General features: G+C 43.0%; 1 protein-coding gene across 4 annotated transcripts in view; it reads right to left on the bottom strand.

Annotated features, from left to right (window-relative positions):
- The window catches only part of ADCY8 (adenylate cyclase 8), a 226,878-nt gene that overhangs the window by 116,123 nt on the left and 84,803 nt on the right, over nt 1-25,952 (bottom strand). For all 4 annotated transcript variants that reach the window (XM_043484063.1, XM_043484064.1, XM_043484066.1 and 1 more), the window contains exons 4-5: nt 23,918-24,029; nt 11,079-11,206 (exon numbers count right to left, since the gene is read on the bottom strand). In XM_043484063.1, the coding sequence (XP_043339998.1) occupies nt 11,079-11,206; nt 23,918-24,029 (240 nt within the window). The remainder of the gene's footprint in view (nt 1-11,078; nt 11,207-23,917; nt 24,030-25,952) is intronic.

The raw sequence follows: 25,952 nt of genomic DNA on the forward strand, positions 1-25,952 counted from the left end.
TTCTTTCTTTTTGTTGTGTCTGGAATTTGACTTAATAAAAGATAAGAATGAAATTATGGCAAAGTAATGAATAATTTACAGACAGTGATCCTCTTTGGAAAGGCTACCCAGCGGTGGCATAGAACTACAAACACATACCATGTGTTTCAAGACCAGTTCTTAAAGGGGTGCTCTGAGTATCCTTGAAACTAAAATGGACCGAATTCTGCTCTGAGTTACAAGTCCTGTTTATTTTTTCCAAAGTAAAGTCACACTGATGCTTTGCTGTGCTTCATCACTGCAGATAAAGAAAAAAATGCCTATAGATCGCTCACCTTATAAACATGTTATTTTCCCTTTCTTCTCCATAAACTCTGAGCTTCTGGAGGGCAGGGGTATCATCTTTCATTTCCACATGCCCAGCACTTAGCACAGAGTGTGTGCTGTGTGCTCAGATGCTCAGTCATGTCCGACTCTTTGGGACCCCATGGACTGTATCCCGCCAGGCTCCTCTGTCCATGGGCTTCTCCAGACAAGAATACTGGAGCGGGTTGCCATTTCCTTCTGCAGGGGATCTTCCCAACCCAGGGATTGAAACCGTGTCTCATGTCTCCTACATTGGCAGGCAGATTCTTAACCACTAGCACATAGTGCTCAGATGTACTTATTGAATTCATGGACAAAATCTTTCTTTCTCTATAGCCTTTGGCTGCTTCTAAGAGCCCCAGGGGAACCATGGAGGTGCCTTTAGCCCTGCCAGTTGGAGAGTGGGAAGAATCTCCACATCTTCCCCCTTCAATTCAAGCAGGTTTGCTCTCATCTGTTTGCATGGAGGGCTTCTACCAAGGTTTCTTTGAAATAAAGACTCCACTTAATAGTTATTACAAAATTTTTTGTAGCTCTAGATCAAGCAGGGGTACCCATAATGCAGCAGTTAACCATAAAAAAGTGATGATGTTATTTCCTGTAACTGAACGATTAAAGAAGAGTGCTTGGTATATGGTAAAAGATGAAGAACCTTAGAAATGTTCTTCCAATTGAAATGCTGGAAAAAAAGGAAGAGTGTGGGAGTTAGTTAAGGAAGTCAGTTACAGTCACTGGGTGGGGCGTTCTGTGCAAGTGTCAAGTTTTATCTTTACAATAACTCTGTGTACCATTGCCAGCACCATTTTACAACTGAGGAAACCGAGTTCCAAGAAGTTCCTTTCTTCTGGTCACACATATAGCAGTGGAATAGCTGGAATTTCACCCCGGGGGTGTGAGTCTAAATCCAGGGGTCCACTTCTACTACGTGGAATGGTTTACTTTGAAAAAGAAGCCATCCTCAGCGGTACCACTGAGGTTTAATCTGGCTCTGCCCGATAGATGGATGACACAGTCTCTGCTGATTAATTTCCAAAGTCAGCAGACCTATGACAAGCTCCCTTCCACAGAATTTTGAGTTCACTGAAGATAGCAAAGGAGTCACTCACTGTCAGGGTGGGGGCTGTTAGCACGCTGGTCATGGAGCCTGACTTTGCCTTCAACCATGATCTATTCCACAGCCTTTACTGGACGCTGGAGTCAGCTTGCCTTACAAAACTTGCAGCTCATCTGCTTCTAAAAAGTTGAAAAACTACCATGTCTTATCCTAGCATGGAAGTTGCAGTCTCATAAAATACTTCATATGATGCCCACAACAGTTCTGATGGGTAGATGCCTATCAGGATTATAAACTTCCATTTTACAGATGAGGAAACTGAGGCTCCCAGAGAGTTAAAACGTATTCAATATCTCTTCTGTGTTGACCTCGTGTTCTGTGTTGACTTCATCATCTCTTTTCATTCTCACAACCACCCGATACTACATATCTTATCCATTTATCTCATTCATTCACCCAACAAGGATTTCTTGAAGACCTCTGCAGATATAAGCAGGGAACCAAATAGACAAAGCAGAAAATCTGTTCCTGTCTTTATGGACCTTGAATTAGGACTCCCCCCCCCCCCATTTTACAGCTAAGGAGCCTGGCACAGAGAGAGGTTAAGTCTCTCGTTCAAGGTCAGGAAGTGACAGGCCCTGATCGGCCCTCAGAATGCCAGAATGCAGGCTGAGAGCTCCGCGGACACCTGGCCACTCCTCGTAGTCCATTCAACATCACCCTCCTGCTTTTGAGAGTGGGAAGGTAAGGGGAGAATCTAGAGCAGGATTTCTGGTCAAAAACAGTGTGAACCCCGTGAGACAAAAGCAAGAGAAAGGATCCAGCCACCTATTTCCCACACTGAGCTCTATGTCTTTCTCTCTCTGTAAAAATAGATGTAAAAAACTAAGGTTGCCCTAAATGATGTGTTTGTGCATGCACACACGTGCACACATGTGTATGTGTGCGTATGTGTGCGTGTGTACTCTACAATGCATATTTCTTTAAACTCACAAGCACTTTCCTATGCCATGGAATACTAACGCAAACCATGGCAACTAATGGTTCCTCATTTCCCTGTTTTGTAATATGCAAAAATTTATCTAACCATTTCCCTGCCTTTGGACATTTAGGGATTCAGATGAATATGCCTCAGGGTCTTTGCCCTGCCACTAATAGGCTGTGCGTCATTGACAGGAATTTATTTATCCAATCAGAGTTTTATTTTCCTCCTCTGACAGTTGGAGAAAGAGACAGCAGTTTCTTCACCTCACAGGGCTGTGGTCACTATTAGGCAAGGTGAGTCAGGAAGGTTATTTAATATAGCGTCTGGCACATGGTAAGCATTCAATCAATATTAGCTTAATGAACTATTGCTACTAAATAGATTTGATCTTCACCATTGTAAATAATTTTGCAAAAAGAACCCTTGCTCACGCATTACAGACAACTCTGCTGCATTTTAAAGAGAACTACAGCTTTGTGGATGCTGTAGTCAATGACTTTTCAGATCAAGGTAAGAAAGGGGTTTGGAAAGGAAAGAAAGATACACAGAGAGACAGAGACAGACAAGGGAGAAAGGGAGAGAAAGAAAAAGCAAGAAAGAAGTTCAAGAGGGAGACGGAAGAAGGAGGAGATGCCCAGAGGCATGCAGTAGGCTTGGGCACTCCTGCCTCTTAAGGGAAGAAAAATAAATCCTGATTTTCATTCCTCATCCTGCCATGCTGCTTGGCAGGACAACCCCACCACAAGAATTAAGACCTTTGCTCCAATTAACCGTTGGGGATAAGCCAGTTTCTGCTTGGCATTCTGGTGTCATTCCATGTCTTTTTAGCAACTGCGCTGAAAAGATCAGGCTCTGAAATTTTCATTAAGTTTCATCAAGGGAGCCTTTGCAGATCGTTAATAAAGACATTGCATATTACAGAGCCTACCTTCAGCTCTAGTGTCTTATAAGCTATCAAGCCTCCCCAGAAATAGAGCCAAGGTGTGTGAAGAAGTGCCACCTGGAGCCACTTTTCAATCTACTTAATGGAACTATTATCTAGGCCTATTTTAATTAATTTAATTTTATGAACAGACATCCATGAGATGCTATTAAATGCTTCATTAGAAATAAAGCTACATTCAATCACCTCTTTTTTTTGCCATTCACCAAGCTAATATCATGTTTCTAAAATCAACTATTTTTTCTGATGGAATACATTTACTAAGAGGTTTGATGAAGGCTTATGATCTTGTGATTGTCAGAGGTTCACTGACTTCTCTTCCCTCTCAAGGTCAGTTCTGATGATTTATTAAGGATGTATATGACACCTTCTAGGCTACCCTGTGACCCTTTGGGTGCCAATAGCAGATTGCGGGCATCAGAAAGAACTCCAGAAATCTAGAGATGAGATGTATCACGCTGTCATGGTTAAAGCCAATGGTTTTGAGGGCAGATGGTTCTAGATTGGTGCCCCTGTTCGGCTACTGACTAGTTCTGTGGTTGTGGGCAATTACACGAACTCTGTAAGCTCCAGTTTCCTCACGGGTAAAGTAGGAGCCTAATTCCAGAGGTGAGTCAGGATGCACCCACACAGCCGTACTGATTGTTTATGGCTAGCACCCACTCAGACGGACTTCCCTGACTAGTCTGATTAGTCCGTGTTGCAGCCCATATTAGTGAGAGAGTCAAGTCCTAGGCAGGCTGATAGGAAGTCTGGGGTCTCCGAGGAGGAGAGGGGGCCTTGGGGCTCTCAAAGAGGAGATAGGGGTCTGGAATTCTCAAGGAGGAGGAAAGGACAATCGCCCTTTCCCCCCTACATTCCTTAGTATTAGTCACCTAAAACGTTTTTTTTCTTTAAGCCTGGAACTGATGATTACACAACAAACTACTCGGTTTAAACTCCTTACTAAGGATTATATAACAACAATGTATCCTGTTTGAGGACAGTTTCTACTTCCTGAAAACCTTCTGACTAATACTGACATCTTAGAATGTATATTATGGGAGTGGGTCTGGTAAGATCTTTCTATTGGTAAGTTCTAATCCTGTTATCTTAAAATGTAAATTGTGGGAGTGGGCCTGGTAAAATGTTTACAACCTTGAGACATTCTTTTGATTTATTGTAATAACTAATTAAAAAGTATATAATTCCCTTGTCTAGCCTAGCAAGGGGGGCACTCCCCGTGCCCCTTCTGATGTCTGTGTCAGAAGCTTTCTCTGTCCCTTTTTATACTTTAATAAAACTCTGCGACACAAAAGCTCTTGAGTGATCAAGCCTGGTCCCTGGTCCTGAAGCTAAATCTTATTCTTCAGAGATCATAGTATCACTAGTTGTTCAATATTTTGCTCTCAGCCCTGCCTAACTCCTAGAATTGCTATATGGACTAACTGAGTGAAGACATGTAAAACACTTAGTTCATGGCATAGAGTAGGTGTTCATGTAACCTTATTGTTATTGTTATTATTTTATTAGACTAGAAGCCCTAAGAAATGAACAGATTTCTGTAACTTAACTGAGTCCAATTTTCCAGTGTCCAAACTCAGCCCTAATTGTAAGATTCTATTAAAAAATTTTTTTTTCTGGTGATAAATGCATGCTATGTATTTGAATTTTCAAAAGAACACTCTGAGTTAGGGCTCTTATGGTTCCCATTTCACAGAAGAGGTCATGCAGGCTTTGAGAAGTGAAGAAGCAGGAACCACATTATGTCTTCTGACTGCAGTTTGCGATCAAGTATGTTCCCTACAAGTCACTCTTCCAGGGAACCATTGCTGTGATCACATCCAGCAACAAACTCTAATAAGGTGGTGTGTGTGTGCTTAGTCACTTAAATGTGCCCAACGCTTTGTGACCCCTTGGACTGTAGCCTGCCAGGCTCCTCTGCCCATGGGGATTCTCCAGGCAAGAATACTGGAGTGGGTTACCATGCCCTCCTCCAGGGGATCTGCCCAACCCAGGGATCGAACTCAGATCTCCCACATTGCAAGCAGATTCTTTACCGTCTGAGCCACCAGGGAAGCCTAGAACCCTGTCCAAATGCTTAGAGTATTATCAATCGACAAGGGAAGTTTACTATAATGATAAAATTTGATTTAAACTTCTAGGTCACATACTGTGTCTTGACGGTCTCTTGGGGTCTCAGCTTTAGAGGATTATAACCCTTTCCTATTTCACTACTGCTCTATTTAAGGTCTTTACTCCTCTTTCCTGTACTGTTATAAAAATATCTCCCAACCAGTTTCCTTCCCCTGGGCCTCTGTTTTCTCTCATCCAGAGTCAACTGGAGAGACTTACCCATCTCCATGGTTACCCTCCTCAAGCCCAGATCGGAACATGACACTTCCCCACTTCAAGTGTCAGAGACTTCCCATCGCCTGAGGGATAAAACCTGATGTATCTCAAAAGGTCACCAACTATCTGTGCACTAACTCCACAGACTGAATTTAGAATTATAGTGACCATGAAGCCTGCTTCAAATCCTTCACACACACACATACATATGCACCAACATACCCATGAACACACATGTATAGACACATAGGTGCACATATACTCATGCATATCCACATATCTCACAAAGACACACACACACCATACGTATACACATACATACACATACACATATATACACGCCACATATACATACATAGCACACATGTACATATATACAATACATACGAAAGAAAGTGAAGTTGCTTAGTATTGTCCGACTCTTTGCAACCCCATGGACTGTAGCCTACCAGGCTCCTCCGTCCATGGAATTTTCCAGTTAAGAGTACTGGAGTGGGTTGCATACATAAGCATATATACACATATACACACACACACACACACACATGTGGTTTCTGCCATTCTTAACTACTAGGGTAACCTTCTTCACAGCCTTGTGTTTTTTTAAAGGTACTTAAAAAAAAATTATCTGGCTGCATTGGGTCTTAGTGTTGCCACCCAGGCTTAGCTGCCCCAAGGCATGTGGTATCTTCCCGGACCAGGGATCAAACCCACATCCCATGAGTGCAAGGTGGATTCTTTACCACTGGGCCACCAGGGAAGACCCACGACTTTGTTTTTAGGAAAAAAACTTTGGATCTCAGTGAAAAGGACCACTGTGGAGATACATAGATGGGGAAACCGTTCCCTTATGCTTTTACTTCTGACAGTCTTGACTCTGTTTCCTTGGGAAGCCTTCTGGTGTTCTGAGTAGCATGCTTATCCCAGCTTTCCAGATTCCAGCTCTCTGTTCCCACTAGTGTGTGATGGAAGGAGAATCCCTATAACATATCTGGAGTGATTGGTGAATAAAGGCCCAGTGCCACTTTGAGCGTTGGTTTGCCATTTGTGCAGGAGTTATAAATCTCACCCAAACATAGACACGACTGAAGCTGCTGGGGTCGGATGCCATCTCACCATCAGAGCACCAGCCCCTCACTGTCAGTCTGTACTCTGGGGACTGGTGTTGGGATTCCGACTCCTTGAGGAAATGCCAAAAAGGGGGACAAAGAAACCCTGACAAGGTGGGGGCAGTACCTCAATAGGGATCCATCTCTAATGACAAATATACAGGGTGGCCATCAAGCCTGGGGATACCAGTCAATAAATGGCTTATTGACATTACAACATACGCAAGTAATGTTAAGTATGGTTCCAGACTTGACGGCTTCTTTGGAGTTTTCCAGTTGGAACAAGTGCCTTTGGGGCTGAATACAAAGTTGCAATGTGTCTAAGTGATGGTTGGTTAAGATTTTTGACTTTTTGGCAAAGCTATAGAACTGGAATTTTCTTCTCCGCCCACTGAGGTGCAAATATTGTCTGCTGGTCATTCCTCAGAGTGCAATACTTGACAGTAGGAGTGGAAACTCTACAAGTCTGAGCCAATTGCAACTAAGGTTTGCCTAATTCGAGAGCTCGTATTTTATTTCTCTGCACCATGCTTTGTTGGTAACCGGAAGAATTCATGCTGGACCTCAAGTCACCCACATTATAATCAAGGAGTTGTTTGAGTATTAATAGACTCTGACTCATGCAGTTAAAAAACATCCTCCTGAACTGTCTTGTTCTAAAGGAAGTAAAAGCTGTACTTAATAAACTAACAAGAGAAAGTCCTTGAATCACTTCAGCCCTCCAAATCTCAGTGTCCTCCCACTCCAAAGCTTCAGAAAGGACACTTTAGATTGGTTAAAATGGTCAGGAGGGGTAAGATCCTCTCCAGAAGATAAATGGTAATGTTCTGAGACTCTTAAAGCATTTTGACAATCAATGTTCATTTCTTCTGCAATGTCATCTCTGCAGCATATCTTCTACTCAAGTTCAAGTTAGAAACTCCTATAAGTCTGTGAATGAATGGATAAAGAGAATATTCTTTCTTTCTTTTTTTCCTTCCTTCTCTCTCCCTTCTTTCCTTTCATCACTCATTTCTTTCTCCCTTTCTCTCTCTCTCTCTCCACACAGAGACAGACACACAGAAACACTGGAATATTATTCAGGTTTAAAAATGAAGAAAATCTTGCCATTTGCAATAACCTGGATGAATGTGGAGGGCATTATACTCAGTGAAATAAGCCAGAAAGAGAAAGACAAGTCCACTTATATGTGGACTGTTTTTTTTTTTAAAAAAAGCTGTACCAATAGACCCAGAGTAGAGAGGTGGTTGTCAAGAGTTAGCGATAAGGTAGAGAACAGGGTAAATGTTGGCCAAAGGGTAAAAATACTCATTATAAGATGAATAGGTTCCGAGGTTTTAATGTAAACGTGATGACTATAGTTAACATTAATTATTGTATATTTGAAATTCACTGAGAGTAGGTTTTAAGCATTCTCATAAAAAGATTACTATGTGAAGTGATGGATGTGTTCATTAACTTGATTGTGATCATCATTTAAAAATGTTTAAGTAGGGTCTTCCCTGGTGCTCCTGTAGTTGAGAGTCTGCTTGCCAGTGCAAGGTACGTGGGTTAGATCCTTGGTTTGGGAATCAAGATCCCACATGCCGTGGAGCAACTTCCCTGCGTGCCACGACTACTGTAGTTTGCGTGCTCTACAGCCCATCCTCATCAACAGGACAAGCCGCCAAAGTGAGAAGCCAGCGCACAAAAACCAGAGAAAGCCCGTGCGCAGCAGTGAAGAGCCCACGAGCCTCAACAAAGGCTCAGTGGCTCTTAATTTTATTGATCAATTTAATCTGAACACAAATTTAAAGGAAGAGAGAAAGTCAGTGGAAGGTTTTGCTACTTACACTTGATTTTGATAAGTCATAAACTTGCAGAGGCCTCAGAGCTGATCTAATCCAACTTCCTCATTTCATAGACAACCAATCCAAGGAACGTCTCTAATGGGCAGCCACAGACAAGAGAGGGACCCCGGAGAGACCCGTTCATCACTGTATTTCTGGGACTTAGCACAGTATCTGACACATGGTAGAACTGAACAAATTATTTGTTGACTGACCTACTGATTGACTGACAGTTCACAGACCTCATCAGATGCACAGCTGGTATGAGACATTGGGTCTTCTGGGTTTCGGGCCCATTGCCTCCTTGAAACCAGTCAACACATTATCACAATTCAACCTAGTTTTCAGGGCAAGACTCTCAAGCATCTGGATTAACAGCTGAGAAGCATCTGTAGCCTTTCCCATCTACGAAAGGCTGATCAAAGGGAACCCTGGTGGGAAGTGGTGGACTCCTTTCTCTATGGTCCCTCTTGGAAGAAACATCTGTATCTCTGTAGAAGAGGAGGTAATAGCAAAGTGGACATCTCCAGTCTCTTTCCAGAGACTGGTCTTAGGGCTTGTGATGGTGGGGTTTTTCATTATATATGCATGTGTGCTAAATCACTTCAGTTGTGTCCAACTCTTTGTGACCCTTTGGATTATAGACCACCAGGCTCCTCTGTCCATGGGATTATTCAGGTAAGAATACTGGAGTGGGCTGCCATTTCCTCCTCCAGGGGATCTTCTCCATCTGGGATCAACTTGCATCTCCTACATTGGCAGGCAGATTCCTTACTACTGAGCTACCAGGGAAGCCCTCTCACTGTACACCTCATGGCAAAGCACCTCACTGCTTCGACCAGGCCCTGGTCATGGTTGGTTCCAGAGGTGGGATCCTGAAGGCCTGCCCAGGGGGCACACCTGCCCACCCAGAGTGTGATGTCAGTCTCAGTCTTGAAATGACCAGGGTTGCTTCCGTGGGACAGGATCGTATTTAAGAAAAGTGCTTCTATGCCCTCATCTTAATTAGGGGACTTCCCAGCCTTTCCCGATGTCAATAGACTTCTGCCTGAAACCTGAATAAAGTCAGGGATCTGTCAGCAGGTAGAAAGGCCAGGCACATGGTGTTGGTCACAGCCAGCTTCTATTGTAATAGAGAGGGAGCCTCCAACTCCTGCCTGTACCCGGACTGGTCTTGGGAACCAGCAGACAAGCTGAGCCTACAGTGGAGGGTGTGCATGGGGGTGCGGGTTGCTGTCTTTGCTGACTTTAACCCAGACTAACACTCCCAAGCATCACACTTGCAACAGGTAGACCATATGACGAAGGTGTGCGTTCACAGGGAGAGTCTTCCAGTCTGTTTTCAACAATACTCTTCTTCTCTTAAAAGACAAGGCACAAGCCACGGAGATTTCTGCCCATGAGTCCTCTCTTTGCTGCCTTTGCTGTGGTTGTGGGAGGATGTGATGCTTGGAGGATCTGCAAACATTTTGGAACCTTGAAGGGAGCTTTGACAACACTGAGGTTTTATCCCACAGCCACAGACAGTCTAGTTCTAAAGTCCTTGACCTCAATAACTTATCCCCCTTTGATTAAATCTCTATTTGTCAGATATACTGACCAAAGCCAAGAGCACTTGTCACACACCCATGAAGACGAAGACACCCTTGGCTGCCCTTCCTGTTGACCTTAGGATAAAATTAAAGTGGAAGTTACTCAGTCCTGTCTGACTCTTTGTCAAGTCTCCAGGCCACAATACCGGTATGGGTAGCCGGTCCCTTCTACAAGGGATCTTCCCCACCCAGGAATGGAACCGGGTTCTCTTGCATTGCAGGCAGATTCTTTACCAGCTGAGCTACTGAGACCCCTTAACGTGACTGAGAAGGCCCTGCAGGTTCTGGCTGGTCCCAGCGTGCAGCCTGCCTGTCACCACATTCCAGCCAAGACCTCACCAACTGCCATGGCACCACATCCCGAATTCTGCACACGGCCATCTATCCTCCAAGCTCTCCATTCCACCTCCAGAATCTAACGTCTTACTTTTCAGGTAACAGCTTAGACATCTGTACACTGGAAAGTCTTCTCCAGCACCCCAGATTGCACAAACTGTTGGTTTTCTATCACCCCAACCACGCTGGTTTGATTCATCTCAGAGCGTACTGTACTGTGTTGAAATTGTCTATGTATTATCTCTCCCACTGCACTGTCATCTTCCTGAAGGTAAGCACTACATTCATCATGTTCCTTGCTGTATCCCCAGAAGAACATTGGTTATACAAATTTGTTGAACAAATAATGAAAAGGAAGTATATCTAGAATAGAATGAAACTAGCAGGTTTATTGGCTTTATGGGAGAACTAATGGGCATAAATCTTCATGAAATAAGTCAAAGAACTCCACCTTGCAACATACACAATTGACCGTAAAGGATAGATAGGGTACTTTTGGTCTTTTCCATCAAGCCCACCAAAGGCCCGGGATTAGGAAGAAGATCCCAAGTTACCTGATGGTTTTGATCATGCTGAGGCCCATTTCAACGCAGCAGTGGGCATGGTCCTGCCGGGGCTCAGGAAGTCCTGAAACGCAGTAGTAGCAGTCCCCCAGAATTTTAATACGAAGGCAGTGATGCTCCTGAAAAGCATAATGTGGGAAAGGATTGAGTCAGCAGATAGGTAAGTGCTTCTGAAAGGCTTGGGAAGGAGGGAAGCTGGGTCAAGAGGTCTGCACCTTGGAATCAGGGGCTCCTACTTTTGAAAAGCTGCTATCATCTTCCCAGGAAATTAGGGGATGTTTGAAGGTATCAGGGGCAGAATGGAGTCATGGAAAAACAGTGGATTCTGAGCCTGACAGATACACAGTCATATCCTGGCTCTAATCTCAATACCTACTGTATGGATGGACCTGGCAGAGTGGGCATTCAACATGGGTATTCAGTGTTCCCCTATGAGTCCTGTTCCCACTACACATTTCTTTTCAGGACATGTCCTGGACTGGTAGTTTTTGTTGTTGTTGCTAGCTCAAAACAAGCACTTAAATATATAAATCACTTAAAGATACCAGCCTTTTCAGCTCTATATAAAGTCCTTTCCCAACTAGGGTACTGGCACCTTAATAAGAGGGACTGACTATGTCTAATACATACTTCCATTCATTTATTAATTCATATGCTTGTTGACTGATAAAAACATCAGTTGAGCACCTATCTATCATAAGGTAACTATTGTCCCTGACACAAAGGTGATTAATAATGGCCCCTAGTATGCACCATGAACTTCCCTGGTGGCTCAGTGGTAAAGACTCTGCCTGCCAAAGCAGGAAACTTGGGTTTGATCCCTGGGTCAGGAAGATCCCCTGGAGGAGGGTATGGCAACCCACTCCAGTATTCTTGCCTGGAGAATCCCATAGACAGAGGAGCCTGGTGGGCTACAGTCCATGGGGTCGCAAAGAGTCAGACATGACTTAGCAACTAAAGAACAACAATATGCATCATATATTAAATGGAATGAATCTCACGACAACCTTGAGGTAGGTACAGTTTTTATCCTCATCATTTCACCAGTGAGAAGCAGGACACAGCTGTTTGGTGGACTCACATTCTTGAAGATATGATTCTTACAAAGTTTCAAAGAACAACAGGCATCTAGGAAACCATGCATCTTTTCATACTGAACTGGAATAGGCTGGATTTTGCAGATTTTAGAGGACAGAGAACTTGGGACAATATAGCATTGGGGCAAAGAGTGTTGGCAGAGGAACTCCACTGTAGCAGGTCAAATCCTAGACCCCCACCTCATCTTTACTGTGTAAAGATCTTTAGGTAAATTACTTAACCTCGGAGCCTCTGTTGCCTCATCTATAAAAAGAGGCTAAGTCTAGGACCTCAGGGATGTCCCTGGTCATCACATGGTTGAAACTCTGCACTTCCAATGCAAGGGGCATGGACTCAATTCCTGGTCAGGGATCTAAGATTCCATAGGCCATGTGGTCAAAAAGTTTAAAAACAAATAAAATAAAATTAGGTCTTTAAGAAAAAAAAAAAGAATAGGACCTCACGGTGTGATTGTAAAGATGAAGGAAGATGATGTGTGTGAAGGTTTAGTATAAGGTCAAGCAGATGGGGCACTAAAAATATTGCCCGTCTCTGTGATGGGGACTTGGTCTCCTGTCCTAGTTCTTCCACATCTCTATCTGTGACCACAGCAGAGTCCCTCTAGATCTCCTTGGGCTAGATGCCTGGGACTCAATGACCTGTGAGGTGTTCTCTAGATTTGAAGCCCTAGGAGCCTATGAGTCTAGGGCTTGGTGGGTGAGCAGCTCTCCTTGGGAAACCAGAGTCCAAGGGCAGGAGGAGGGGAACTGCAGACACCAAGGGGCCTGCTGAGATGCCAGGAGCACACTGATGTCTTGGTACTGCAGGCTCTAAAGCACCATGCTGGCTTCCTAAGCGGAAGAGCGGTTGGGACATCATGTTTGGGTAACGAGTGAAATCACTCTCCCAATAAAAAAAACAAATACCAGACAGGGAAAAGAGAACCAGAACTGGCTCTGGTGTTTCCCTGTCTGCACCAGATCTCCAGGGTCTTGCCAACCTTCCCAAACAGGAACAGATGCGATCTTCAGAATGCTGATAGCATGCACAGCATCCCATGGTTATTTTTAGGAGCATGTAGTTTCTAATCTATTGGCGGCTTCAGTGCCACTAATTTTGCAAGACAACAAAAAGGGAAACTCAAGACTTTTGCTTGTTTCTTCTAACACACTTGAGACTGTGATGGCCAGAATGGAACTAGACAGACCTAGCCCACTGGTTCTGACAGTTTCTAGATTTGTGTAGTCCATGGGACAGTTATATACATATATATACATATATATAAAACAACCAGTGGGCCCAAGGGACTGCACCAAGGTTCAATTTTGTGCTTTGCCAAGGAAGTATGAAAAACATCCATCGACATACAAAAATAACGACCCAACTATCCCACTATTCCCATCACTTTATAAAAGAAAAGGCATTTTTAACCCACTTCACTCTGTATAATAGGTTCTAGGTTCATCCATCTCATCAGAACTAACTCAAATGCATTCATTTTTATGGCTGAGTAATATCCCATTATGTATATGTACCACAACTCTTTTATCCATTCATCTGTCGATGGACATCCAGGTTGCTTCCATGGTCCAGCTATTGTAAATAGTGCACTGAACAATGGGATACACGTATCTTTTTCAACCCTGGTTTCCTTGGGGTATATGCCTGGGAGTGGGATTGCTGGGTCATATGGTGGTTTTATTCCTAGTTTTTTAAGGAATCTCCATGCTGTCTTCCATAGTGGCTGTATCAATTTACATTCCCACCAATAGTACAAGAGTGTTCCCTTTTCTCTACACCCTCTCCAGCATTTATTGTTTGTAGACTTTTTGATGATGGCCATTCTGACTGGTGTCAGGTGATATCTCATTGTGGTTTTGATTTTCATTTCTCTAGTCATGAGTGATGTTGAGCATCTTTTCATGTTTTCTAGCCATCTGTATGTGTTTTTGGAGAAATGTCTGTTTAGGTCTTTTTCCCACTTTTTGACTGGGTTGTTTGTTTTTCTAGCATTGAGTTGTATGAGCTGTTTGTATAATTTGGAAATTAATCCTTTGTCTGTTGTTTAAATTGCTATTATTTTCTCCCTTTCTGAGGGTTGTCTTTTCACCTTGCTTATAGTTTCCTTCACTGTGCAAAAGCTTTTAAGTTTAATCAGGTCCCACTTGTTTACCTTTGTTTTTATTTCCATTACTCTAGGAGGTGGGTCATAGAGGATCTTGCTATGAAGTGAGTCAGAAAGAGAAAGATAAATATCGTATCCTAATGCACATATATGGAATATAGAGAAATGGTACTGAAGAATTAATTTACATGGCAGCAATGGAGAAAGGGACATAGAGAATAGACTTATGGACATGGGGAGAGGGGAGGAGAGGGTGAGATGTAAGGAAAGACATGGAAACTTACATTACCATATGTAAAATAGACAGCCAAGGGGAATTTGCTATATGGCTCAGGAAACAGGGGCTCAGTATCAACCTAGAGGGGTGGGATGGGGAGGGAGACGGGAGGGAGGTTCAAAAGGAGGGGATATATGTGTACCTATGGCTGATTCATGTTGAGGTTTGATAGAAAACAACAAAATTCTGTAAAGCAATGATCCTTCAATAAATAAATAAATAAAAATAAATAAATAAATAAAATTGTGAAGGTCATCGTAAAGAAGGAATGAGAAGCTGTCATATCTTCAAGGAGTCTAAAGGAGACATGAGAACTAAATATAGTATCCTGGTTTAAAACTAAGGCAATTTGAATGAAAAATGGACTGTCATTAATAGTAATCTATCAAAATTTGATCATTAATCTCAATGAGTGTATCATACTAGTGTAAGATTTTCATAATAGGGGAAACTTGCATGTAGGACATATTGGAAATCTGTACTATTTCACAGTTTTTTTCTATAAAGATAAAACTGTTTTAAAAAAAAAAAAAAGATAAAACTGTTTTAAAATAAAAACTACATTCAGCTTTTTTAAGGAAAAAAAAGGAAAGGGCATTTTTAACACAGAAAAAGTAAAAGGATACATGCTTGGAATAAAGAAAAGTTTTTGGCACTAAATGAAATTAATGATAAAAACTCACTGTAATTCTGTATATGTATTACAGATGTGTAGATACACATGCAATTACTGTACATATATATACTGTATATATTGAGATATATATATGTTGTATACATATAGACATGCACACTACAGAAATATGAATTTTCATATACATATATATATGTGTGTGTGTATATATATATGTGTGTGTATATATATATGTGTGTGTGTGTATATATGTATCTCATAGTGGCCACATGTTAAAATTTGTTTGCAAAGGAGCAAATCCCTTGCTCTTATTTTGAGGAGCACACTGGGGCTGGGAGGCAGTGGCCGGTGACATCAGTCGGGCACCCTTCATGTGCAAATGGTCTTTGGGCAGAGCTGGCAGTGACTCAGGCCCCTGGTGACCTGGTGCAGTGGAGACATCTTCCCCCCTGTTGACCATGGGAGGAGGGAGGGGAAGGGTGGAGCAGGGAACACTTTGGTCTAAAAATCAGACCTCCATTCTAGTCAAATTTACCAGCTGTCTGACCTTCGATAAGTCACGGAAGCTACTGATAATGCAGGTTTCAATTTGCCATATATGACTCCAGTCAAAATGATCCGCTTGTCCTTAACAAATAATAAAGCAAGCATGGCCGTCGACTAGCAATGACAATGACAGCTAGCATCTGAAAATAGTCTTCTCCACATTCAACACCACATCTTCTCTTTTCTCCTCTGAGAATCACAACAGCCTTGAACACAGCAGAGCGTGTTTTTAGATATGAAAACTGTGCCACAGGGCAGCTGGCTAAAAATAATGATATGGACTATAAATGATATTCAACAGCTCCAAATTAGTGATTTTTCCATGAAGACAGAGGTGAAAGAATTTTGGAAAAACTTAGGGAAAGGGAGTTGTATTTATTGAGCACATACTACATGCCAGGCTATGTGGTGAAGTTATCACATTGACCTTGTCTAGTCTTTATGACCACATTCTGAGTCAAATGTCACTTCACAGATGGCTTACGGAAATGAAGGTCATCCAGCAAATCAGAGGCAGAGTGGAATTCACAGCATCTCTGTTTGACTTTGGGGCTCCATGCTCTTTAGAAAAATACAGAAATTGTGGCAGAGTCTAGAATGATAGATTTCCTGACAAAATGTGATTTGGAAAGAGACACGTAAAACCGCTTATTACCTTTTGGAGCAGACAGAGAACAATGTGGTAAAGATATTTGAAGGGTCCATTTTCCTTCTAAACAAAAGGCAAAGCTGACAGCTTCTTGAAAAATTGTGGTCCCCAAATAAATACCATTTGTGTATGTATATATGGCTCAGACAGTAAAGAATCTGCCTACAATGCAAGAGATCTGGGTTCAATCCCTGGGTAGGGAAGATCCCCTGGAGAAGGAAGTGGCAACCTACTCCAATATTCTTGCCTAGAAAACCCCATGGACAGAGGAGCCTGGAGGGCTACAGTCCCTGAGGTCACAGAGTCAGACACGATTGAGTGACTAACCGTTTCACATAAATATAATAATAATTTGTGTATGTATATATAAATATAAATAAGGAGATAGTGAGGGACAGGGAGGCCTAGAGTGCTGCAGTCCATGGGGTCGCATAAAATGAGACACAACTTAGCAACTGAACAACACCATATAAATATAAATACAAATATGAAAGGGCCTGTCTTCTCATCTGTCAAGTTCTGTCAATCTGCAGACACATTCTTCTGATCAATTCCTGTGAGCTGTCAGACGATCTGACAGTAATATTCAAGCAACTTCTTTTTTTTTTTTTTAACCAGAAACTGCTTTGAAAAATTCACATTAAAAAAGCCAGGCTCCTTTGAAAAAAGATACAGAAAAAGAAAAATAAAGTCAGGTGAGGGTCTTGTAAATTTTATTCAGTTAGTCCTAATATAATCCTTTTCTTTTCATCTTGATGGCTTTGATATAAAAGTCTTGGGGAAAAAATCCAGAGAATTTAGGAAACCATATATGTACTATAGAGGAGACACAGGTACCAAATTATCAAAGGTGGTTATATCATCGGGGAGGGGTAAGAGAGTGAAGAAAGCTGAGCGCTGAAAAATTGATGCTTTTGAACTGTGGTGTTGGAGAAGACTCTTGAGAGTCCCTTGGACTGCAAGGAGATCCAACCAGTCCATCCTAAAGGATATCAGTCCTGGGTGTTCATTGGAAGGACTGATGCTGAAGCTGAAACTCCAGTATTTTAGCCACCTTATGCAAAGAGTTGACTCACTGGAAAAAGCCCTGATGCTGGGAGGGATTGGGGGCAGGAGGAGAAGGGGACAACAGAAGATGAGATGGTTGGATGGCATCACCAACTCGATGGACTTGGGTTTGAGTAAATTCCGGGAGCTGGTGATGGACAGGGAGACCTGGCGTGCTGCGATTCATGGGGTCACAAAGAGTTGGGCATGACTGAGCGACTGAACTGAACTGAACTGAAGATTATAGGGTTGTGTACTTTCTATATGGTCTCTTTTTAAAAAAGTTAAAAATATTTTTGGCCACATTGCACAGCATATGGTATCTTAGTTCCCTAACCAGGGATTGAACCTATGCCCCCTGCATTGGAAGCAGGGAGTCCTAACCACTGGACCATGAGGGGTTCCATGTGTTGTCTCTATCTTTGATGTTTGAATTTACATAATGGACAAGTAGGGCTTTAGTAATCAGAAAAAAAAAAAAACAAAACACAAAACATGAAAAGGAAAAAGACTCTCAGAACAAGAACATTAGTGCCACGAATGCACTTTAAAAAGTTATATTAGAAATCATGGCAATTTTTATGGTACTTTATCTAATTGCAACTATACAAATTAACACATGAATATATTGCCCTAGTAAAAATAAAGCTGTAGATAAGTCTCCTTGAGTACTCTCTCCCCCTCAGACACACCACACGCTAGAAACCTGGTCCCCTTTCCCCTCTTGAGAGACTGCTGTGCATTTATACACACATTTCTATATTTCTATGTATGCACTATTTTTCATGCTCTTTAGCTACAAATTGATCAATTTTGTTGTTCAGTTGCTAAGTCATGTCCAACTCTTTTAGACCCCATGGAGTGCAGCACACCAGGACTCCCTGTCCTTCTCTGTCTCCTGGACTTTCCTCAGATTCATGTCCATTGAGTTAGTGATGCTGTCTAACCATCTCATCCTCTGCCGCCTCCTTCTCCTTTTGCCTTCAATCTTTCCCAACATCAGGGTCTTTTCCAATGAGTCAGCTCTTCACATCATGTTCATGAGGCTCTTTGTATCACTGTTCATGGGGTTCTCACAGCAAGAATACTGGGGTGGTTTGCCATTCCCTCCTCCAGCAGACCATGTTTTGTCAGAACTCTTAACTATGACTCATCCATCTTGGGTGGTCCTGCATGGCATGGCTCATAGCTTCATTGAGTTATGCAAGGCCCTTCACCATGACAAAGCTGTGATCCATGGAGAGGAAACTGATCATACCATGTTTATAGATCTAAGATGTGCTTTTTCACGCAAAAACTTGTCTTGAAATTTCATGTTTGGTACAGAAATGGCTATCTCATTCTTTAAAATCTATTGATAAGCTTTCCATAGTGTTGGAATAGTTTCTTTTTTTAAGATATTATTTTTTATGTGGACCATTTTTAAAGTCTTTATTCAATTCATTACAATACTGCTTTTGTTGTTTATGTCCTGGTTTTTTGGCCCTGAGGTATATGGGATCTTAGTTCCCCTCACCAGGGATCAAATCCATGCCCCATGCATTGGAGCGTGAAGTCTTAACCACTGGACCACAAGGGAAATCCCAGAATTGTTTCTTGCAACAATAATTTAGGTTGCTTCCCATTTTGTCAGGAATCTGAAACAAGGTTTAAGATGTAATGATGTTGCTTTAATTTTATAATTTTAAAGCCTTGATAATAGCATACATATTATTCCTAATTTGGAAGGGAGAGGGGCAGTTATGAACTATTTTTTTTTTAAAGATCGAAGATCAGAAGTTACTAGAGTTTGCTAAGGGCACCAGAAAGAGTCAAATACATTCTGCTTTGAGTAGCCTGAATCACAAAGGCACTGAGGAACTCAATCACATTAAGAGGATCTTTAATAGAAAGCTTTGAAGTTTTGGCCTGTATCTTAATGATGCAGTGGATAAATGGGCAGCTGCAGTAGACGGTATTTACACGGGAAGTGGGTTCTGTCAGATGTACGACATAAAACAGCAAAGAATTACGGGCACAGCCGGGAGAGGTCATTATAAAGCCACAGAATTTTGATACTAAAAGATAGGAGAAAAGGCAAGTCTAATCTGCTTGTACACAGAAGCAAAATCTGTGACCCACTTGGTTAAGTGATTTGCCCGAGGTTGGGAGGCAAAAGCATTTCAAGTAGGTTTTCGCATTCCAAGGTGAGCTGAATTGTTTCCACTGGCAGGATTTCTCAAGCTTTTTCACGGAAGTCCCCTAGAGTAGAAGATACTGATGCCCCTGGGGTAGGTGGGTGGGTGAAAATGGGGTAGGGGTAGAGTGGGAATTATTGAGTACTTCTGGGTGTGCTGAGGACTTATTTTGAGCCAGACTTTGTGTTGTTTCATTTATCCTTTATTACTATTCTGATAGGAAACTGAGACTCAGAGAGACGATTTGTAGTTAATTGAAGTCCAACCCATAGCTGTCCATAGCTCATCCAGTAGTCACAAACGGATGTGAGAGTTGTACAGCAAAGAAAGCTGAGCGCTGAAGAATTGATGCTTTTGAATTTTGGTGCTGGAGAAGACTCTCGAGAGTACCTTGGACTGCAAAGAGATCAAACCAGTCAATCCTAAAGGAGATCAACCCTGAATATTCATTGGAAGGACAGATGCTGAAGCTAAAGCACTAATACTCTGGGTACCTGATGCAAAGAGCCAACTCATTGGAAAAGACCCTGATGCTGGGAAAGATTGCAGGTAGGAGGAGAAGGGGATGACAGAGGATGAGATGGTTAAATTGCATCACTAACTCAATGGACATGAATTTGAGCAAACTCTGGGAGATAGTGGAGGACAGAGGAGCCTGGCGGGCTACAGTCCATGGTGCTACAGAGGGTTGGACATGACTGAGCACTATTCTGATAGGAAACTGAGGTTCAGGCAGGGAATGTGCAACTGAAGTTAACTGAAGTCCAGCCCACAGCCAAAGTCCTAGAAACCTAACTTTCAGAGTCGTCCAGTGTGAATAACAATAAATCTCTGACATCTCGCTCCATTCCTAAAATGCCTGGGGCATTGCTCGGTGGTCAGAAGCCAGCACCTGGCCTCAGGTGGCCTGAATCACAGAGGCACCACCTACCAGGGGTTCCAGGCAGATTATTTGACTTCTCTGAGTCTCGGTCACTTGTTCTACAAAACGGGAACAAGAAAAAAACTTCCCTTATAGATTTTTTATAAGAACTGCCTAACTGTAAGTTAGGTAATCCAGGGCAAATACACTGGGTAACACAGAATGTACACTAGGCAGTTGATGAATGTTTAATGTGATCGAAATTAATCATTTTACTCCATTGTCTATCTGCGTTTATTTTGATATTCATTTTTAAAAAATCTTTCAGTATGACTCAAGCTCCAGAAGGACTACAGCTTCTTGCAGCCCAGGGACTCGCTGGGCTGTGCACGGCCATCTCACCTCTCCCTGACCAAGTACAGTGTGAAAGTGAAGTCTGTAATGTCTGATCCTCTGCAACCCCACGGACTTTAGCCCACCAAGATCCTCTGTCCATGGGATTCTCCAGGCAGGAATACTGGAGTGGGTTAGGCATTCCTTTCTCCAGTGGATCTTCCCCACCCAGGGACTGAAACTGGGTCTCCTGCACTGCAGGCAGATTTTTTACCATTTGAGCCACGAGGGAAGCCCCAGTGCATAGTGTAGCCAGGGTAAAAAGCCAGAGCTACAAGGTCAAGTCCACATTCCTTAAATGTTGCACTGTGCCCTCCAGACTTGTGTCTGCTCTCTTTTTTAAGCTCACTCCTCACTGCAGTCTCCCATGCCCTTTACGCTTCAGCAATCTTGAGCTCCTTATAGCTCTCCAAACAAGCAGCACACTTCCGCATTTTCACACTTGCCTGCCTTTGCATCGCGGCTCAGCCTGGAAGGTGCTTTGTTATCTAATCTGATGCTGGCAAAGCTCCTGCTCTTCCTCAGACCCCATCTGCATGTGGCCTCTTCTCCTGATGCTGCTCAACCACCCCACTCCTCACCTCAAGCACTGACCGTCCCTTTCTTTGTCCACCAGGACTTCTGTGCCTACTGTCTGCATCACACTGTCCTGCAAAGTTGGCAGACTTGTTTCTCCCTTAGCAGTCTGAGGGCAGGGGCTGATTCTGTCTTGCCACTGCCTCACATGGTTCCTGGCACATAGTAGGTACACAGGCAGTGTTGACTGAACAACTTGGATTGCATCTTTCATAGCAATCCTTTATCTGGGTCAGTGCAGATTACTGTGACACCAGAAACTGACCTTGATCATATCTCTCAGCTCTCTTTGGAGGGCCATTTTTGTTCTTCTCAGCACCTCTGGGCAAAAATATTTAGAAACAGAATATAAAGTAGAAGAACTATGTGCAACTGGCACCAACCATCCTTGAAGCAGTGATAGAAAGCAATGGTGTACATTCTTCCCTGCCTTCAAATTTCCAGCCCTTCAGGTTAATCTGACCCTTCTCCTGAGAGGAGACATGTTTCTACCTCTTCTTCTGCTCCTGTCAGCCTCCTACTTAATAGCTGTCCAGTAGCTGCAGGTTACAATGCAAGGTCCTTGGCCAGTCCTTGCTTATTTTTCTAGCCTCCCCTCTACCCCTTTCAGCAATGCTAAATATCTTCTGGTTCTTCACACACACAGCATCTTTATTTTTGTTCTCTCCTCTGCATACATTGACCTTTCCTGTGTTCTTTACCTCCTAATTGGTGTACAACTTTTATATAATAAAATTTGCCATTTTGATAAATGTGTACAATCACGCTCACATACAGAACAACCAGATCACTCCACAAGTCACCTCACCCTACTCTTCTGTGCATAGAACGACCCTATGCTTCTGTGCATGGGACAACAGAGGGTGAGATGGTTGGATGGCATCACCGACTCAATGGACGTGAGTTTGAGCAAACACCAGGAGTTGGTGATGGACAAGGAAGTCTGGCGTGCTGCAGTCCACGGGGTCGCAAAGAGTCAGACACGACTGAGCAACCAATCCATCCGCTCCCTCCATCCCTTATCCTACCTGGCGAAGACTTACCCCTTTTCCTTCCCTGTAATTTTTGCCTTCTGTAGAATGTCTTACAAATGGAATCACCAACTGTCTAACCTTCTGTGGCCTGGCTTCTTCACTTGTCATATTGCATTGGAAATTCACAGATGTTGTAACATGTAATGGTGGTTTATTCCTTTTTACTGCTGAGTAGTATTCTGTTGTACTTGTCTTCTTTTTAAGACCCAGCCTAAGAATCAGTTTCTCCCAGAAGTCTTCTCTGACCCAAGGCTTATACATCGTTTCTATGTTCCCATGGGATTCTAGACTTGCTTTCATCACAGCATATAGCACACTGTACACTGATGACCTCTTTAGGTATCCCTGACAATACTCAACTCTAAGAAGGGAGAAAATGTGTTTCAGTCATTCCCATATTCCCAATACAACACCTAATAGATGCTTAGATGCAGGATGAATGGATCTCTGTGACAATCTCTGTGACCTCACTCTGAGTGAAGTGACCTTAAAATAGCACATTTTGATGCCTTAACAATCATATGGGCTTATCATATGATTGTTTGATATCATATCATATCATGACCCTGGTGGCTCAGACAGTAGAGAATCTGCTTGCAATGCAGGAGATCCGGGTTTGATCTATGGGTTGGGAAGATCCCCCGGAGAAGGGAATGGCAACCCACTCCAGTATTCTTGCCTGGAGAATTCCATAGACAGAGGAGCCTGGTGGACTACAGTCCATGGAGTCACAAAGCAATGATAAGGTTTCATTCCACTCTCACAACAGCCTGTGAACCTGGCACTACTATACATCCTTTACAAAGCAGGAAGTCAAGTCATGCCAATTTGAATCCAAAACCTGGGCTAAAATACAGTGTGACAATGACATTCTTCTGTGATTTGAGTGGCTTGAGGACTTGAAATCTTTGTTTTGGTGGCAAATGTTCGTATTCTTTAACCTGTTCTCTATTTTAGCTCTGGTCAAGCCAACAGCACAAGAAAGGTAGTGTCCTGTTGGCTAAAACCCAAGCTCTTAGGTCAGACAAAATGGTGGTGGGGCGGGTCAGTAGCTCACTGGTCCTTGAGAAGAGGCCAATTCATTCCAGATGGCTGGGGTTGGCTGGGAAACTGTAGGCAGTCGGCTCTGCATGAAGCAGCACTGAAGCTGCTTGGAGCCCGGCCACAGGCGGAGGAGAATGGAAAACAGATTTAAAAGCACTTTGGTTTAATTGTCACTCAACCAGCTGTCTCTCAGCTGGGAAAATTCATCTGACAAACCGTAAATAACTAACATCAGTCCCCAGAATGCACAATGGTCAGGGGTCCAGGTCTGGGGTCAGGATGCAGAACGGTAGTGACATTGGTGATGAAGACTGAGTCCCTTTCTCCCCTAATTCTGCTTGCAGCCCGTCACTCCTGTGAAGACGAGGAGGGAATTAAATTCAACTCACATGGGCCAGTCGATCAAATCTGGCAAAGAGCTCGTTGAGCATCCTGACCAGCTCCTGAGCAGACAGGGTCGTGGAGAGGTTGGTAAATCCTTTAACATCTGCAAAAAGAATACTAGACAACAGGAAAGGGGTGGGGAGGGGGAAGAGAGCACATTAATATTTGAATCCATCTTGGGAGAAACATTCCCATTCAAACAAACCAACTGTGGCCTGAGATGTTAGCTCTCCTTGCCAGGGGAGTCTCGCGGTATACCTCAGTGTTTACCAAATATTTCAGCAGAGAGTCCACCCAGGGGTTGAGGAAGGACAAGAGAGCAAGAGAAAGCCCTTCTTCCTGTGCAGGACTGTGGAGCGCTGGTGACGCAAACAACCCAAAACGGGAAGTTTTCAGTAGTGAAGTGAAAGTCACTCACTCGTGTCCGACTCTTTGCAACCCCCTGGAATTCTCCAGGCCAGAATACTGGAGTGGGTAGCCTTTCCCTTCTCCAGGGGATCTTCCCAACCCAGGGATCAAACCCTGGTCTCCTGCATTGTAGGTGGATTCTTTATCCACTGAGCTATGAAGGAAGCCCTGGAATAGATCAATTTATTGTGGAAAACAAAATGAAGCCTTATGAATTATCCTTGCAAATGCAGATGTCATGAATATAGAGCGTAATGGACACAGGGACAAAAGGATGCAAAACCACATTATCTCCAGTCCAATGACATATACTCTATCCCAAATTGCAGGCACATAGAGTTAAGATGTTTTTTAAAAATTACGGAAATAAGTAGCAAGCCTGGGAGACCTTAGGCAGAATAATAATGACTTCTCTGAAGTGTATATTTACTAAGAATTTCAGTTAGCTGAGGTCTTATCCTATGCATATGGCTTGGTGGAAGGGAAGCAGTGGTCCTTGAAAGCCTTAACAAAGCAAGGCACTATATGAGCACTGTCTTAGCCAAGTCACCCAGTTAGCCCGGGGGGAAGGCACTGTTCATCCCAACGTGAAGATCAGGAGAGTGAGGCAGGGAATCTTGCCCAACATTCACTGGTAGCCTGTGGCAGAGTTTGAATTGCCCCTGAGGCTGAACTGCACAGTGAGGGACCACTCCTCCCACCTAACACACCATCTCAGGGATCACTTCAACCTCAGGGGCACCGCTGAAAGGAGGCATGACACCAGAAAGGGGGCCGTATTTTCTTGATTCTTGTGTTTCATCATCTCTGAAACTGACTGTACCTTTGCAGTGCATCACACTTTTTGGTTAGTTTTCTTAGTGTTGCATAAAATAATGGTGAGTTTCACCACCAGTGTGACTTAGTTTTAATGAAATAGCTGAATCAGCCAGAAGGCACTGAGGAATGTGCGTTGACTTACGTTGGTCACCCCTGTATTCAGTGGTTCTGAAAGTTGTCTCCATTACCAACCTCTTTAAGAACCTGATAGAGGTTATGAATTCTAGCTCCTAAAAAATGTACAAGTGTTCAAAATTTTGCACTTGATTTCAAGGGATTTGTACCTTCCCAGAAGCCAACTCAGGGACTCATTAGGAATCCTTAGATCTCAATGTTTAAAAATATTTATTTTGTTTTATTTATTTATTCAGTTGCACTGGATCTTAGTTGTGGCAGATGGCATCTTCGATCTTTGTTGCAATATGCAGGGTTTTTAGTTGTGGCATGTGGGGTCTCGTACCCTGACCAGGGATCCAACCCAGGCCCCCTTCATTGGGAGCTCAGAGTCTTAACCACTGGATCACCAAGGAAGTTCCCTTTAGATCTCAATTTAAAAGCTATTGCTTTAATGAATTAGTTAATGCTTTAATTATTTAAGCAAATATTTATATGACCAGCTACACACTGTGCTAGAAAATTGTATTAAATGATAAAGAATGCCCAGGACCTGTCCTCAAGATCCTCAGAGGATGGGGAATGGAGTTGGGCAGACAAAGATAAAAACAAAAACAACACAGGCAATGACTGCTGTAACAGAAAGACTCATGGAGGGGTTTGACCAGCCACTGGAGGATCAGGAGTTTCCTAGTGAAG

Source organism: Cervus canadensis, chromosome 12 (assembly GCF_019320065.1).
Source record: "Cervus canadensis isolate Bull #8, Minnesota chromosome 12, ASM1932006v1, whole genome shotgun sequence".
Classification (NCBI taxonomy): Eukaryota; Metazoa; Chordata; class Mammalia; order Artiodactyla; family Cervidae; genus Cervus; species Cervus canadensis.